The sequence below is a fragment of the Gallus gallus genome, chromosome 3 (assembly GCF_016699485.2).
Source record: "Gallus gallus isolate bGalGal1 chromosome 3, bGalGal1.mat.broiler.GRCg7b, whole genome shotgun sequence".
Lineage (NCBI taxonomy): Eukaryota > Metazoa > Chordata > Aves > Galliformes > Phasianidae > Gallus > Gallus gallus.
Genome location: NC_052534.1, coordinates 57,545,464 through 57,560,928, shown reverse-complemented (window position 1 = coordinate 57,560,928; position 15,465 = coordinate 57,545,464). Strand labels below are relative to the sequence as shown.

The 15,465-nt window shown below is 38.4% G+C and overlaps 2 protein-coding genes across 15 annotated transcripts in view; one reads left to right on the top strand and one right to left on the bottom strand.

Moving 5' to 3' along the window:
- Positions 1–8,345, top strand: part of L3MBTL3 (l(3)mbt-like 3 (Drosophila)) — a 78,051-nt gene extending 69,706 nt beyond the window's left edge. For 13 of the 14 annotated variants that reach the window (XM_015284137.4, XM_040697946.2, XM_040697944.2 and 10 more), the window contains 4 exons: positions 646–737; positions 3,022–3,185; positions 4,215–4,277; positions 6,491–8,345. In XM_015284137.4, the coding sequence (XP_015139623.1) occupies positions 646–737; positions 3,022–3,185; positions 4,215–4,277; positions 6,491–6,634 (463 nt within the window). In that variant the 3' untranslated portion in view covers positions 6,635–8,345. The remainder of the gene's footprint in view (positions 1–645; positions 738–3,021; positions 3,186–4,214; positions 4,278–6,490) is intronic. The other variant, XM_046939776.1, reaches the window with a different exon arrangement.
- A 1,236-nt stretch (positions 8,346–9,581) lies between these two features.
- The window catches only part of SAMD3 (sterile alpha motif domain containing 3), a 34,505-nt gene continuing 28,621 nt past the window's right edge, over positions 9,582–15,465 (bottom strand). Inside the window, exons 6-9 of the mRNA XM_040697947.2 lie at positions 12,296–12,499; positions 11,781–11,952; positions 10,483–10,565; positions 9,582–10,224 (exon numbers count right to left, since the gene is read on the bottom strand). Of these exons, the coding sequence (XP_040553881.1) occupies positions 9,934–10,224; positions 10,483–10,565; positions 11,781–11,952; positions 12,296–12,499 (750 nt within the window). The 3' untranslated portion in view covers positions 9,582–9,933. The remainder of the gene's footprint in view (positions 10,225–10,482; positions 10,566–11,780; positions 11,953–12,295; positions 12,500–15,465) is intronic.

The following is a 15,465-nucleotide window of genomic DNA, read 5'->3' as shown; positions in this document are numbered from 1 at the left end:
TTCTCAATAAATGTCCCTTCTTTGCAAATGTTTGGGTTGGCAAAGCTGAGGGTTCAGCCAGAGTAAGCAGGCAAAGAGTGGTTCTGTAAGAACCACTCAGTAAGAAGTAATGCAAAAACTAAAAAGTAAAATATTTTCAGTGGGATCATTAAGAGCTGCACAGCGATACGTCAGTACAGTACAGGAGCTGAGATGGAGACTATGATTGAGTTGAGAAAAATAAATAGGCAATGTTTAAGACAGCTCATGAAAATGGCCTGGATAACCAGTAAGGCCTTATAGGAGATGCAGCTGTATATATCTTTCACTCTATCCATCTTCTGCCATGGACACATCCATTACCTTCATTTGTATTACAACTTCGTCGTTTCAATTATGAAGAAAAATGTATTGTTCTGATTTATGCAATTTTAGTTTATACTACTCTTGAGCCTTAATTGCAAAATTCATGTCAGTAGACATTAGTGTTACCATCTGTGTAAGACAGAAATTAGATCCTCTTTTTTTATTTTTATGATGATACAACATCTTTTGTGTGGGAATCTTGCAGTGTTAGTAATGATCTAGCACTGTTAGCAAGCAACATCGTCATGCTTAGTGATTTTTATGATGTATTAATAAAAATGTATGCCTTATTTTCATCAGAGGAGTACTACAGACAAAGGACTCCGTAAAGAACAAAGAGTGTGAAGAAAAAGAGACAGAAAATAACCTGCTCATTTCAAATGAAATTAAAGGTAACTCATCAGTGCTTCATTCATTTGATATTAAAATCTGCAGAACTAAAGTAGTGTTACATTTCTTGTAATTCTTCATGAAACTGCATTGCAACTTACTTTTCACATTTGCTATTTGTGTCCAGGTTTTTTTTTTTTTTTTTTGGACAGTAGCACTTCCAGTGTTGTGTTTACCTCATAATCAGCAGAGGGTTTCCTAGGATCTTTATTGAAGTTGTAAAGATGAGTGCAAACTGAATGCTGATGTAAAATGTTTCCTTTCACCAATTTGTATTCCTCTTAAAGGCAGATTATTAGACCAATCTGAATGGTTCATTTATTGCTTCAAAAACATACTGGAAAAAAGTTGAAGATGCAGAGTTACGCATTACAGTTATAACTTAGTGTTAAGGTGACCTATTAAGCTCCATTTCAGTCTGTTGAGCAGTTTACTTTCTAGCAACTCGTACAGAATGGGTCTTTTTCATATAAGTTAAAGAGGAAAGGCTAAGATCTTTACTTCATTAAAAAAACTGGAAACTGTCTAGTAGAGAATCACCAAGATCATTAGATGTTGGTGCACGGTGATGGAGTAAGAGGCATGCCCATGAGTTGCTTCAGGGGAAATTCTGTCTGAATATAAGGAAGAAATTTCTCACTCTGAGAAAAACTGAAATAGGCTGCCCAGAAAAGGACTTAGTTTGGCAAGATCCTTAATAGCCTGGTCTAATCCTTTGTTTTCAACAGAACATCGTAAGATCTCGAGAGATCCCTTCCAACATGGATGTGGTTTTTGTTATCTGATTTTCTAGTTATATATATGACTTCATAAAGAATTTTGATTTTGGCAGAATGGACTATTTGAGTATAATTTCACCAACAAGCTTTGCTTACTAGCTGGGATGCTTTTCTATGAAGGGTCCTGCATGATTTGATTTGTAAAAACTGGAACACTTCCTTTAATTACTATTTAACAAAGTGATTCTTTATCTCCTTTCTGTATACATGTTTAATGCCTGTTTCATGCTATAACCAAGGCGCAGTAGGTGGGGAGTGTTAAATAGGTGCTCCTAACCTGAACTAAAACACTAATGTAATCACTTCCTATGTGGGATAAATCATATATTCCAAACCAATGATACTTTGCTGACAGAAATCTGTAATAGGAACTTGTGTTCTAGCTGTTGGCCACCAATGTATGAAAACTAGAACAGTAAGAAAATGCAGATATCTGTGAATAATAGCAGCTTCCCAGAACAGAAATAGAATGGAGCCATGACAGAAGTGAGCAATCCAAACAAGAATAGCATGGAGATTTGTGATTGTATGAATGATTGCTATTAAGGAATACTAGATATTGATTTGTTGTTGATTGTTTCATTCAGAAATGAATTCCAGAGGTTTTCCACAGTTTTACTCAGCAACTGGGAAGCGCTCTGTCCTGAGTTCATAGCAGACTTTGCTTTTGCATTTGCAGTGGATCTAAATAAACGTAGATGTCTGGTGTAGTTTGACATCATTTAAGGTGTGACTCTTCACTCCTTCCTCCTACACACATCTGCAACTGCTGCTGCTCTCCAGACAGCAGCAGCGACAAACAGCTTTTGGCTGAAGCCACTCTCCCACCTGTGCATTACCTTTGAGGCAAGTGGGATGGGATCCTCCTTCCTTCCATGATGGATAAGTGATATAAAAAGGGAAATGACCTTGCAAAAAAACCCATAGCATCACAGAGGAGTTAAATGTTATTTTCTAAATAAAACATTCGGTTAAAATGGGAGCAGGGAATTTGCAGACATTTGTGGGTATTTTTCCTCAGAAGAACTGGAAAACTTTTTGTTGTGGATGAGACATAAATGTGTGGGCTGGGACTGTTCATCTGATTCACTTGAAATTTTATAGCAGTGCAGTACTGGTTGTGATGAAGTTTTACAGCTCAGCCTTGGCATTAAGATAGTTCTAGTAGTACTGTATAAAATGTATAAAATGGGTGTTATTTATTGTATCAAAATATTTAAAATTATGTGACCTATGGTATGATAGGCCAACAGTTGTGTTGGCATAGCAGTATGTTGTATTGAAAGAGCTTTTTCACTTGGAAGAATGGTTATATTTATATAGAACCAATATAATCACAGAGTAGAAGTCGTCTTATGGTACTCTTCTAATTCTGGTGTAAGCAAAACTGTACAGCCTTCTTAGGGAGGCCCATATATATTAGTAGAAATTAATACGATTTTCCTGTGACTGATCTCATCACTGATTGAGGGATTTAACGCTTATTTATTACTTTCTCTTGTTGAAGTTATTGAAGAACCCAACACCCAGAGGCTTCTGTCTCAACCAGTTGTTGTGTCTTCAAAGCTGCAAATCCCTGGCCTACCCTTGCGCTGGGAACAGCAAAGCAAGCTCCTGCCAAGTGTAGCTGGGATCCCAGCCAGTAAAGTTTCTAAGTGGAGTACCGACGAGGTAGGTTTTCCCTGTATCTTTTGTCTCACTGCCAACATCTTCAAATTCTTAGTTGATTCAGAGCTATAGATTAATCCCATAAACTACAAATGATGCCTTAGAGTCAGCCAGACCACCAATGGGCAAAATGCCCATTCAGATGCCATCTAGCCCTGAAAGCAGTGAGTATTCATTTTGTATATGTATAGATATAGGTATAAGCATACATAGAGATACATAGATAAATGTATATGTCTATAAACAAGTAAATTTATGTGCATATTCACTGAGTTTGAGAGGGAAAGAAAGTGCTAAGTGTATGGCCCAGCAGGTGCTCAACTTCTACACTGATGACATCTAGCAGCATCACAAACATTTTGTGGAACAGTGTAGTGGTCAGCTTGGACTGAGGACTATTCCCTGTACATACTTTGGATATGACACTCTGTTTTAGAAAGTCAGAGTGCAGTGTGGAGACCGGTAGTATTTTGATGGTCAGACCATAACACTTAATTTCAAGATCAGAGCCCTGCCACTGTTCAGGTGCGTAGTCATGCTTGGGCAGAGGAGGTCTAGTCCCTGCTTTATTTTGAGAAGTGGCTATAAGTGAAGCACCTTTCTGCAGATGAAACAGTCGGATCTCCTCTAACCAGAGAAAAAAAGAAAATTGAAATTTGATAAAGGATTTGCTAATTCTTCTGCTGTAAAGAATAAAGGAGAAGAAGGCAGCAACTGATTTTGTTTGTGGAATCAGTAAGAGAGTACTCACAATTCTGGATCTTTATGGTAGAGTAACTGAGTGATTTTGAGGGAGTATATATTCCAGTCTTAGATGTCCTGTGAACAACAGTGACATGTGCTCCAGTTTGCTATTCCTTCTCCTTACATGTCTAGCTCTGTGACTCCGTGCATTGACAGAATGTGGAAGACTTAAACTGAGGATGCAAAAACAGCTAAAAACTGTTGCTTTAATGCTTGTCAGCATTTAAGATTACTTTGAGAAAACACTAGTTAGTCTTACTAGATCTGTCATTTTATTCTTTGTGGCAGGTCTCTGAATTTATACGGAGTTTACCAGGATGTGAAGAACATGGCAAGGTATTTAAAGATGAGGTGCGTACATTTTATTTCAAAAAATTACAAAGTACAAAGCTTAATGGAAAGATTAATTTTTCATCACTAAAGATACATAAGAAGTGTTTGGATGAATGTTATATTTGAAGTCAGAGGCAAGTATATGGACTGTCAGGTTGTTTTGCAGCTAATGGGGTGAGAAGAGAGAAGATAAAACTGGCTAAGTGTTGATCAGGTCTTGTCTGATCACACTTAATCTTGAAGCTCTTCCTCCTGACATAGCCAGTGTATGAATGTGATTGAAATGCTTCTAACTAGGTTAAAAAGTGTGTGTACTTACTTTGTGAGCATGCCAGGTATGAATTTCTGGAATCTGAGATTGTTATGCCATAGTTGTCATTAGGAAGTGAGAGGGCTTTTCAGTACAGTAGACCTTTATAATCTGTATTGGCTTTTGGGTTTCCTCTCAGAGGTTTGTTACTCCTAGTACTTCTTCAATCCGAGGAGGCTAATTGATCACAGATTGACAGTGCAAATAGTTCAGGTGCTTATCCCTACCAGGCCATATGAATGGGCAAAGTATGATACTGTAATATCCCATATCATCCAAGCTTGCAAGTGGAGAATAACTGTGGTACTTAAACTTGAGAAGGTAAATGCACCTCCTGAGCATGGACCTGCTAATCCTCTCCTGTGACAGAAGTTTCCATGCTGTGATGTAGATTTTAATGACTATTATAGTTTCATATCTAAGGACTGACAAGTTGCTTCTCTGGGCATTTTGCAGTTGCTTAGATTTTGGGCATTTTACAATTGTATCTGCTATGCAGACCTAGTTCATCCTGCATCACCTAGGAGGACTCTCCAAGAAATCTAAAAAATTAGTAACATCTGGTGTACTTCTGATTGAATTAGCAGACGGGAAGTGCCACAGAGATGGATGAATCCTAAATACTTTTGTTTTCAGAGGTGTAAGAAAATTCTTGCCCTTCCTAGGGGGCAAGCTCCATTATCGGCCAATGATGCCAACCAGAGCGGACTGGCTAGAATCTATACAGTTCACAGAGAAGTCATACCCTATCTACTAATCTAACTGACACACAGGCACGAAAGATGTCCAGTCTGGAATACCCTATCAAGCTTACAACTGAAGGTCTTTCAGTAGGTGGAAGGTTTTGGTTCAGACTTCTGCTGTGGAGATGAACACCAATCCTTACATTATGAAGCTGCAAAAAGCTGGGCATCCCCAGACTGCAATGCTTCTGGATCTGAGCCCATCCAGCTTGGCTTTGTAAACAAAATGAGTTAACAGTAACCATGATAACCATGTGCTGGTCTCACTGTGGTGCTTATCAGCTTGCAGTGCTGCAGTATTCTGCCTTAACAGCATGTCTGATTCAGAAAGCTCATGTCCTGGTCTCACAGGAAATGAATTACACTAGTTCTATCCCAAGTTGGTATCACTAAGTCTAAGCAATGCTCCCAGTTTAAACACAATTGACTTTTAGGCCTAGCTGTCCTGCTTACACTGAAAAGTTGCTGCAGATACCAAAGATACTGAAGTTTACCAATAAATATTTGCCCCAGTTATCTCTGGAATGTGGGGGCTTTGGCTCTTCATGTTCTTATTTAGAATCCTGGTGACAGAATCATTTGCTTACAGGAGAATATTCTCCTGTAATGTTTATTAAAAAGAGGAACACAACAAAAGGAGTTTTTTCAAAAGTTGCATTTGCATCCAAGGCATTTTTACCTAACCTATCCTGTGTTTACATTTGGAGCATTCATTTTAATGTCCTATTGAATGGTCAGAGAAAAGTGGCCTGAAGAGGGTTCCAGTTCTTTAGCTAGCAGTGAAATCTGGAGACTCGCTTATGAAGGCTTGCATACAAGGAAAAGCTAGAAGGGCAAGATTAGTTACTATGTTGCAGTATTGCTGAATTCTACTTAATTGACCTACTTTACATTTTAGTAGCTTTTATTTTATATTGCCAGTATGAAAATAAACACCGGCTAGCTAAAAATTAGCCAGACGGTTGTTTTCAAGCAGAACGAGGATCGTCATCTTGTTCTTTTGGACTAGCTAATCTGTATAAAAAGTTTATAGCAAAGCCATCCTGAAGTTTGAAAGCATTTGTATTCAACTATTCTTTTAGAAGATTGTCGGGTAATTTTCTCTTTATGTTTTCTGAAACATCTATACTGTTTCACTGTCAGACCTGTTAATAGCTTTGTGTGTTTTTCTTTTAAAGCAAATTGATGGAGAAGCATTTCTGCTAATGACCCAATCAGACATAGTCAAAATAATGAGCATTAAACTGGGACCAGCCCTAAAAATCTTTAATTCCATTCTGATGTTCAAAGCTGCAGAGAAGAACTCACACAATGAACTTTGAAGATAATGGAAAACGTGTACAAGCCAGCTTCCTCCATTGGAGCTCATGTTTTATTCAAAGCACAAAGACTCACCAGAATTATTGAGTAAGGACTCTCAGAAAGGAAGAAAAGTATGTTCTGCACTGGTGGACTATTCATATTCTCCTAGAGCCAGTATACATCTGAATCCTTCTGGGAAGTGCTCGTGCTTTTAAGAAGGTACTTTTTAACAACCAAGTCAGCTAGTCTTATTTACCAAACTAATGGCGATAATTCTCCATGGAGGGTTAGAATCTCTAATGCTCTCTGGCATCAAGAAAAAACGTTCATTGATTATTTATGCTGTATTATATAAGGGAACATTAATATTTTCTAAGAATTCCTGAATTCTGCTTCATGTACCCATTTTACTTTTTGGTAGCTATTGTTTCTTACCATCGAAATAAAAAAATGATTAGCCAAAAATTAGGCTATGGGTAGCCAGGTGAGACTGTTATGGCTAATACAAGTTTGTGCCATAGTTTAAAAACGAAACAGTTAATGTTACATACGTGACACTTTATGCTACGGCATATAACTTTACAGATTATAAAACTGTCTGTTTGCTTGTAACAAAACAAACCTTGTTGGGGTTGAAATTATAATGCTTTTTTGATAACTGAATGTTTTTACTTTTGCACGATTACAAAAATGTTATGTGAGTTTTTCCACCAGCATCTTTAATGTATTTTACCAAAAGATCAGTATAGAGAAGGCTGCAACTGAAAAATAAAGTTTGAACTTCATAGAAGACATTCATTTATGCTGCACAATAGAGCCCCAGCCTTTTACATGGGAGCCTACTTACAGTCCTTCCACACATGAAGGAAGATACATGTATTTTGAGGTAAGACTATTAGCAAAAAAATAAAATATATTTATTCATGTCTGCACATGCTAGTCTCCAGTATACTTACCAAAACAGTGGAGAAAAAGTGTGCTAAAGCTAGGACTGCTACTCTGGCTTCATATTCAACATAAGCTTGTATTCCTAGCGGTGGGAGAATTATTTACACCACCACTTCCTAGTTGAAAAATCTGATTTATAAATGAATGAAGCATAGTGGGAAAGCCAAAGCATGGAGGGAAAAGCTACTTAAACACATATCATGCATAGGCATGAACTAGGTAAAAGGCATGGGTTTCACCAGGTCATTAGCAAAGCTGCAGATTCCACTAGCAGGTACTTGGAGGCTTATTATGTCAGGGAAATTTGTTGCACTTGGTATATATACGTAAGATGTAAACCGGATGCACTTTACACTGGAGGAAGCCTAGCTGCTAATATATCAGAATTTTGCTTTTACAAGAAGAGAGAGAAGAGTTGGATCAAGCTTTTGGCAGCCCTCTTCTTAGTACTGAGGTGGGCAGTTGCTCAGACTGTAGTTAAGAGAAGTGTTTCCATTGCACAGAACTTGGAGAATTTTAAATCTTCCCACAGATTTTGCTAGGCTGTTCTTTGGCTGAAGTTCCTTAAGATTTCAAGAACCCTTTGTGCCCCTTCCAGATCACACTGGTGACTGGTACCTGCCATAATATGAGGTAAAACAGGGTCAGTATGAAGTAAGTTGCATTGCTCTATTAATTTCCTTCCATAGCATTGCATAAATAATATTTTTACATTTTGTTCAATATTTGTACAGTCAAATTGCACTCTTATTGTACAACAATACAAATAAAACCTGAATTGGACCTGTCTGTTGTTACATTCATGTATGCCCAGGATTCTCAAATTAACCTGGATGTTCCAGAGGGTGGTGTGGAGTAGTTCTTCACCGTACTTCATTGTGTTCATGCATCTGAAAGAGCAACTCAGCTACTGCCAGCTGACCTCACCCAAAACATTTCCTAGATCCATAAACTTGAATTTTGTCATTGACCACAGCTGACATGGAACAGAAAATGCTACATTCTTTAGTTCTCTTTCCTTCCATGTAGTTCACTTCCTTGAACTCTCACTTTCGGTGTGCGTTTTTCTCTCATGTGCCAGCTCTGGAGCCTTCAGGGAGAACCAATGTTTTGTCACTCAACAGAAATCACTTAGGAACGTTATCAACTACCTGAATTTTTATATACCTACTTATAGGGTACTCTGGTTTAATGAAATGGTTTAGTTAATTCTCTTTACAAGATGTAGAAAACTTCATTCGAATGCTCTACTTGGTGAGAGCATAATCACTATGTTCTTCACTTTTGTATGATATGTGATGAGGTAACAGGGCAAATTCTGTTACAAAGACTAAACGCCTGCAGCTTCCCAGGCCACGTTTGAGTGTACAGAATACTGGTGAAAGCAGATACTGCTTGGACTACATCAACACTTCTGGAAACAGTGAGAAATGAAACTCTTTAGCAGAATGAAGTGCAGTTGTTTTGTTTTGTTTTTGTTTTTAAAAAAGCTATTTACCATCCTGTATATACTAACTAATGCCGTGGTCAAGCTTGCTGGCAGCTGCTATTGTCCATCGCTATGAGCTTATCCAAAGCCATCTACTATATCAGGATTTCCAGATGTGCAAGGCACTTAAGGAGTTAAGAGGGCTATGGTAGAGAGAAAAGGAGACTGTGGAAGAAGAGAGAAGGGCTCTGTTTTGTGTGGGCAGGCAGTACATGTACCATGTGGAGAAGGCTGATCTGTTCTGGGGAAGGAGCTCAGATAGAAAATGAGGCATTTGTTTGCCAGCACAAAAGCTGTTGTTACAAATGCACATGACAGCGTCTCAGAAAGTCATTCTTCCTACTTTGAGAACTGATCTCAGAATCCTTATTTAGCAAACTTTGTATTAATGTTAAAAGAAAGAAGAAAATATTTCATGCACTGAGAAAAGAATGAAAACTCATCATCCTGCAAATTATAAATCAAGCCCCGTATTTTAAAACAAAGAAATACATTCAAGCACTTTCAATGATCACATGAAGATAATGTAGTGAGAGAGGTAACAAATCTTTAATCTGTGTAAATTCAGAACATTAAGTGCTCACATTAACTCACAAGTACGTTTTTAATTCTGATGGTAAAAATATTGTCTTCATTTGTAAAATGCTCTGTGTGGAAAACTGATACATAACACATGCAGTAAACTAGAAAATGTTATTTGCTGTAATGCTTCCAGGCTGCTCTAGACAATTCTAAAAAGTAGCCAGTACAATGTTTAAAAAGCAGACATTGTTAAACATAACTGTTAGAAATATATGGACTCTTTCACTAGAATGAGTGCACTGTTTGATCTTCACAACGAAGAGATTGAACAAAATTCCAAATGTTCCTGAGATGAGTACACTAGCAAACACTGGGATGTTTAGGTATCTCTAGCCCTCTCTTTACCTGACCTGGGAGGAATGCTTGAGGGATGTCCATCTCAAAGATCAGGGACACGAGGAATTTCAATGTCCTTTGGATTCTGCTTGGGCACTGGATATTGTACACGTGAAATGCAGCCACCAGTGCTGCCAGAGCAGTGGTGCAGTCACTGAGCTGGGCTACCTCTTGTTTTTCTATGTACAGAGCAAACCTGCATGAATTCACATCGAAGGGATTTTTAACTTCCAGCACTGGTGTCAATACCTTCACCTAAATTAAGAAAAAGAATATTTCAAATAATATCACAGCGTCATTTGGTGAACTGTAAGTTGTAACAACATCAAAAATTAGTAAGCCTAGTAACACTGCTTTGAATTTAACCAGCATTTCTGCGAATGTTTGCCTTTTATCCAAAAGGCAGGAGAATGTCATCCTTCTCCAGGAACTAATTTGGGCCACCAAGAGGCTGAGAGATATGCCCAGGCAGCTCATAGGAGCAAGACCACAGCTGCTGGTGCTGTCTCCTACCTCCTCGTTCACTGCAGCAAACAGACTGGAGTCATCTCCAAAAACATCTGGCAGAAGTAAACATGCAGCAGTCATCTTCATATCTGTGAAAGACAAGGATTTTCTGAATTACAAATGAAAACATTCTGGCACTGTGGTATCACCATGGAAAAACAGGTTGGGGCTTATGAAGTAACTAACAGCTCAGCAGCTCAGTGGAACTGCTGCTCTGTCCATTTTGAAGAGTAGCTTGTACCACAGTAAAAGTTTAGGTGCCTCATCTGGCAATTGGCCATAGTATTCAAATTCATAACGCTCTCACAAACTCTATATTCCAAGTGGGAAATGCACATCTTCATTATCCTTGAGTGGTCATGGCACCAAGCTTGCTAGAGTTCAAGAAGCATCTGAACAACGCTGTTGGTCATGTGGTCTGATTTTTGGGTGGTCCTGTGTGGAGCCAGAAGTTGGACTGTTTATGTGTCCCTTCCAACTCAGGTTATTTTATAATTGATTTGACCTCCTGGAATTATGCCTGTTTGGACAGCAAATGACACTCTCAAGAAGCACTTCTCATAGAGTTCAGCTCAGATGTAGGGATCTACAGCTGCAGTTCAAGAAGAGTAAATTTTACAAGTAACTCTTTGAAGCATTTTGTCCCTACAGAACTACCCTCACCCCAGTTTTCAGGTTGAAAGAAGGTGAGTGGCAGCAGTTTCTTGCTCCCTTCTCACAGCCAGCAAGCCGAACATGACATGGACCTCTGTGTGACTCAAATCCCTGCTTTCCGGAGACTTTATAATGTACCAGTTTGTGCTTTCACTCCTAAAATAAATTTATTCCTGAAGAGACAGGGTACTTGAAAGACAGCAGTAAGTACTTCTTACATGGTTTCACTTTCAGCTTAAAAACAGTCCTTCTCTTTCTAAGGGAAAGTATTCTTTTACAAGACTGTTTCTCCTTCTAAATTCTTGAGGAAAAGATGGTTAACCTCTTTAAAGCCCACAACCCCTTATTAATGCTGAGCATGTTATATGGCATGGAACATCTATTTGGCTAGTTTGGGTCATCTGCCTGGTTGTCCCCCTCCCAGTCTCTTGTTTATATTCCCCAGTTCTAATCACGGGGAGGAAGAATGAGGAACAAGCTGCCTTTAGGCTGTGCAAACACTGCTCAGCAACAGCGAAAAAATTGGTGTGTTATCAGCGTTGTTTCAGTCACCAGTCTAAAACACAGCACCATACCGACTGCTCTGAAGAAGGTTAATTCCATCCCAGCCAGACCTAGTACAGATAGTCAAAGCATAGATTTGTACTGACGTTTTAGAATGTTTTCGTCTGTGTTCTGTTTCAGATGTTCTTGCAGCATAATGTTAATTGGATTATTCTTCACCGGACTTAAAGACAATATGCTTTCTGAATAAATCTCCAAAATCTTAACTGTTTTCTGATAAACATCCATGTGTGTGAGAAGCTGGAACTCCCTAAAAAGCTAAAATAAAATAAAATAAAATTATTATTGCAATGCTTAAAGCCAAAACTGAAAACAAGAAATGAGGTTCATGCTTTAAAGATAAGTAAAAAAAGACTGTAAGTTGGATGATACCATGGCTTCATTTCTTTTCAAAACAGGGAAGAAGTATACATGAAGTATCATCAAAGGACTTCCAACAACCCGCTGCTGTTGCATGTGGCATGGTTAACACAGGACTGATGCAAAAATATGTTAAAGAGAACAATGTTGATCAATACTTCTGCAGAAACATCCCTGAACATCCACAGTTGAGTCACATCTCTAATATAGATCAATGACATTATTAATATAGTTCTGTTACCTGATAAGGGCATCTTAAGAAAGGAAATAGTCTAAGAATGTCTTTTAAAGGTGTCTTATCACATATCATCTTCCTTCGTATTTGTATTGTTGCATTCATTTTGTTATTCACTTCTTTCCAGTTTCTCAGAGTTTTCATATATTCTTTCTTCAGCCAGTTAATGTGTACATACGTTGCATCACCTTCAAGATAAGCGGATTCTTCCTAGCAACAAATTAAGGACAGAACTGTAACAAATCACTTTTCATCTGATGTGGGATATCTTGTCAGTTCACACTGGAGTCTACACCAAAGTGTAGTGAAGCTTAGCAGAGGGGATCTACATTGCAGCCTGAGTACTGGCTCTGTGAATTGACTCTTGTGTACTGTTGCCCTATCATTTACATAGAGCCTGTCTTCATGTGGTTCCGGAGCTACCAACTAGGTCTCCCAGGCTCAAATTACACGTTAGAGGAAATGCATGAAATTCCTGTGCCTACTTTGTCTAATTGTGGGGTTTTTTGATTGTTTGTTTATTTTTTAATTAATAGGCAGTTCTAATAATCATAAAATGTCCTGGGTTGAAAAGGACCATAATGATCATCTAGTATCTCAGTGTTACTCTTTAGCAATATTAGATCTGTATTGCCAAGAAAAATAGGATTTTCTTCTTACTCATCCAGGTACTAAAAGCAGGACAACAAACTTCCATATTCATACAATTGAAGTATTTACTGTGAAGGAAACCAGAAGAATTGAGAGAAAGAAACCCCTTAATGGAAAGCATTATTTGAGTAGCTTGACAGACAACGTTATTCCATACTTGACAATTTAATTAATGATTTTCCTCAAAATTATTATTATTATTGCCCCTGCTGTAATTCCACAAACAGTAATTACAAATAAGAGGGGTGGCTATCTAAAGCAGTACATCTGTGGCTGTAGCCTGTGGCTGTTAAGTTTCTACCATAGGAAGCAGTGAATTTGCCCATTGAAGCAAGCTGAGAAAACATACAGACGCTTTGTTAGTGTCATTACTACTCTCAAGCTACACTTAAACCAGCTTCTCCAAAATGTATAATCACTAATGCAGCTGTCATCTATGCCTGTGGTGGCCTGTGGGCCAGAGCCAATGCAAGTGAGACACTTTATTTCCCAGAATACTTAAGACGTAGAGCTGAAAAAAATACAACATTCAGGACTGCTTTGCGGAGCTCTCTGTATGCAATTTAATTTTCCATTTTAACATCCTTTTTTAAACTGTGTATGTGAAATTCCAAGATTTTCAAGTACAAGATATAGAAGTAAAACATTGTCTCCCTCCTACTATGTACCCAGGGATTTCAATAGCCAATGTTGTCAAAGAAGAAAGACAGCCCTGAATGTAGGACAGTTAATTAGCATGATTCCCACAGGTACTCCCCAGCCCTTGCTAGGCCAATGTTACATCAGCACAGCCTGCTTTCGTAAAGGACTTCACTGAACAGTAGCATTTGTGTGTGACCAATTAGAACAGGCATTCCTGTCCTCTTCCTCGGTGCCCAGGAAGAGAAGTCACAGATCAGAAGCTTTGGTTTCATGCCCTCCTCAAGCTGGCTGAGAGGACATGGCAGAGCAGTGGCCCTTTGCCCAAGTCCTTTCAAGACTCCAAGGAACAGGGACTCATGGACTTCAAGCAGTCATGTTGTTATATTTCATAACTTCCAGTAAATTTTTTCTTCCAGTCACTTTTCCAACCCAGGCAAAATTGTACCTTCCACAACACCCTGCATTATGTTCAGCAGTTTAACTATTGTGGTGTCGAAAGCTATGCCTTCATCTTCTAATGATCTTACTGGATTCTGTCAGATAGAGGTCAAACTGTTCACCTCTAGTTGTATAGCTACACCATACTCTGTCCTCAATTATCTGTTTTCCAGACAAGATTGTCCCAAGCTATTTAATCATTCCACGTACAATAGTTGTTCTGTACTTTGAAAAAACCCTGTTATTATCTTTGCATACTGTCTGATTTCACTAAAGTCTTTACGAGACAGGCACAGTACAGCGTAAAACACTAGCTGAGATACTGTGATACCACAGGTGCGTACAGGGGAATAACGCACTCCCTTTTGTTTCTTAAATAACTCTGAGCATTCAATGTATTTCTTTGAACAGCTGCTTAGCATTGTGCCAAATGTTCTTCAGCATGATATAAAAATATAATTTGTGAATGATAATAATAAGCTTAGAGCCCATGATTGTCTATGTTATTAGAACTGGGTTTTCTCCTTGTACCTTATTGTGTACCTATTGGCATTGAATTTTACCAGCTGTTTTTCCACCCTGTTAACTCAGTAATTTTTTCTTCATTCTTCAAAGACAACCTGTGTCTTTAGTACTCTTAGTAGCATCAGCAAATGTGGTGAGCCAGCTATTCTCCTCTTTCCCCATTGTTTAGAAATATACTTAACTGCATAAACTAAGCATTAACAATCTTTTCCACAGTACAACCAAACTATTTCTGCTCATCTCCTGTTTATCCCCTCAGATTATATCTTTTAAGAGCATTTGAGAGGCATGTGGTGAAATCTCTTCTGAAGTTAATGTGAACTACATCAGCTGAATTTCTGATGCCCTCGGGGTTGCTGAATACTTCAAAGAACTAATACCTTTATGAAGCATGACTTCTGTTTACAGAAACTTCATTGATTCTTTCCCAAGTTATTCATCTCTTAGCTCTGCATTACAGCTCTTGTCAATTTGGTGAGTGAAAATAGTAAGTTTATTGGTCAAAGCGTTCCCAATGTTTTGGAAACTGGCATCAAATTAGCTACCTCCAAGTTGGTACATCACAATTAGAAGTTCAGCTGGTTTATCCTTGAACACATCTTAAGTTTTTTTACAAATGGTGTTTGCTCCTTGGAATTTGCTACTGCTGATTTGACTTATTGTATAACTCTTTACTAACTCCTTAAGACACACCCTGGCACTGCCTATGAAGAGTGGTCCTAGCAAAGTGATCTCCTGCACTCCACTTCTGAGGATTGTTACACGGCCTAACTAGTTGGGGTTTTTCTGTTTGTTTGTTTGTTTGTTTTGTATGGCTTTATATTATGAACACTGCTGTGCCTGCAGAGTGCAGAATTACAGTCACAGTTATTACTCTGGAATCTCTGGCTCCAGTTGTTGCTACAGACCTCTCCTGAGGG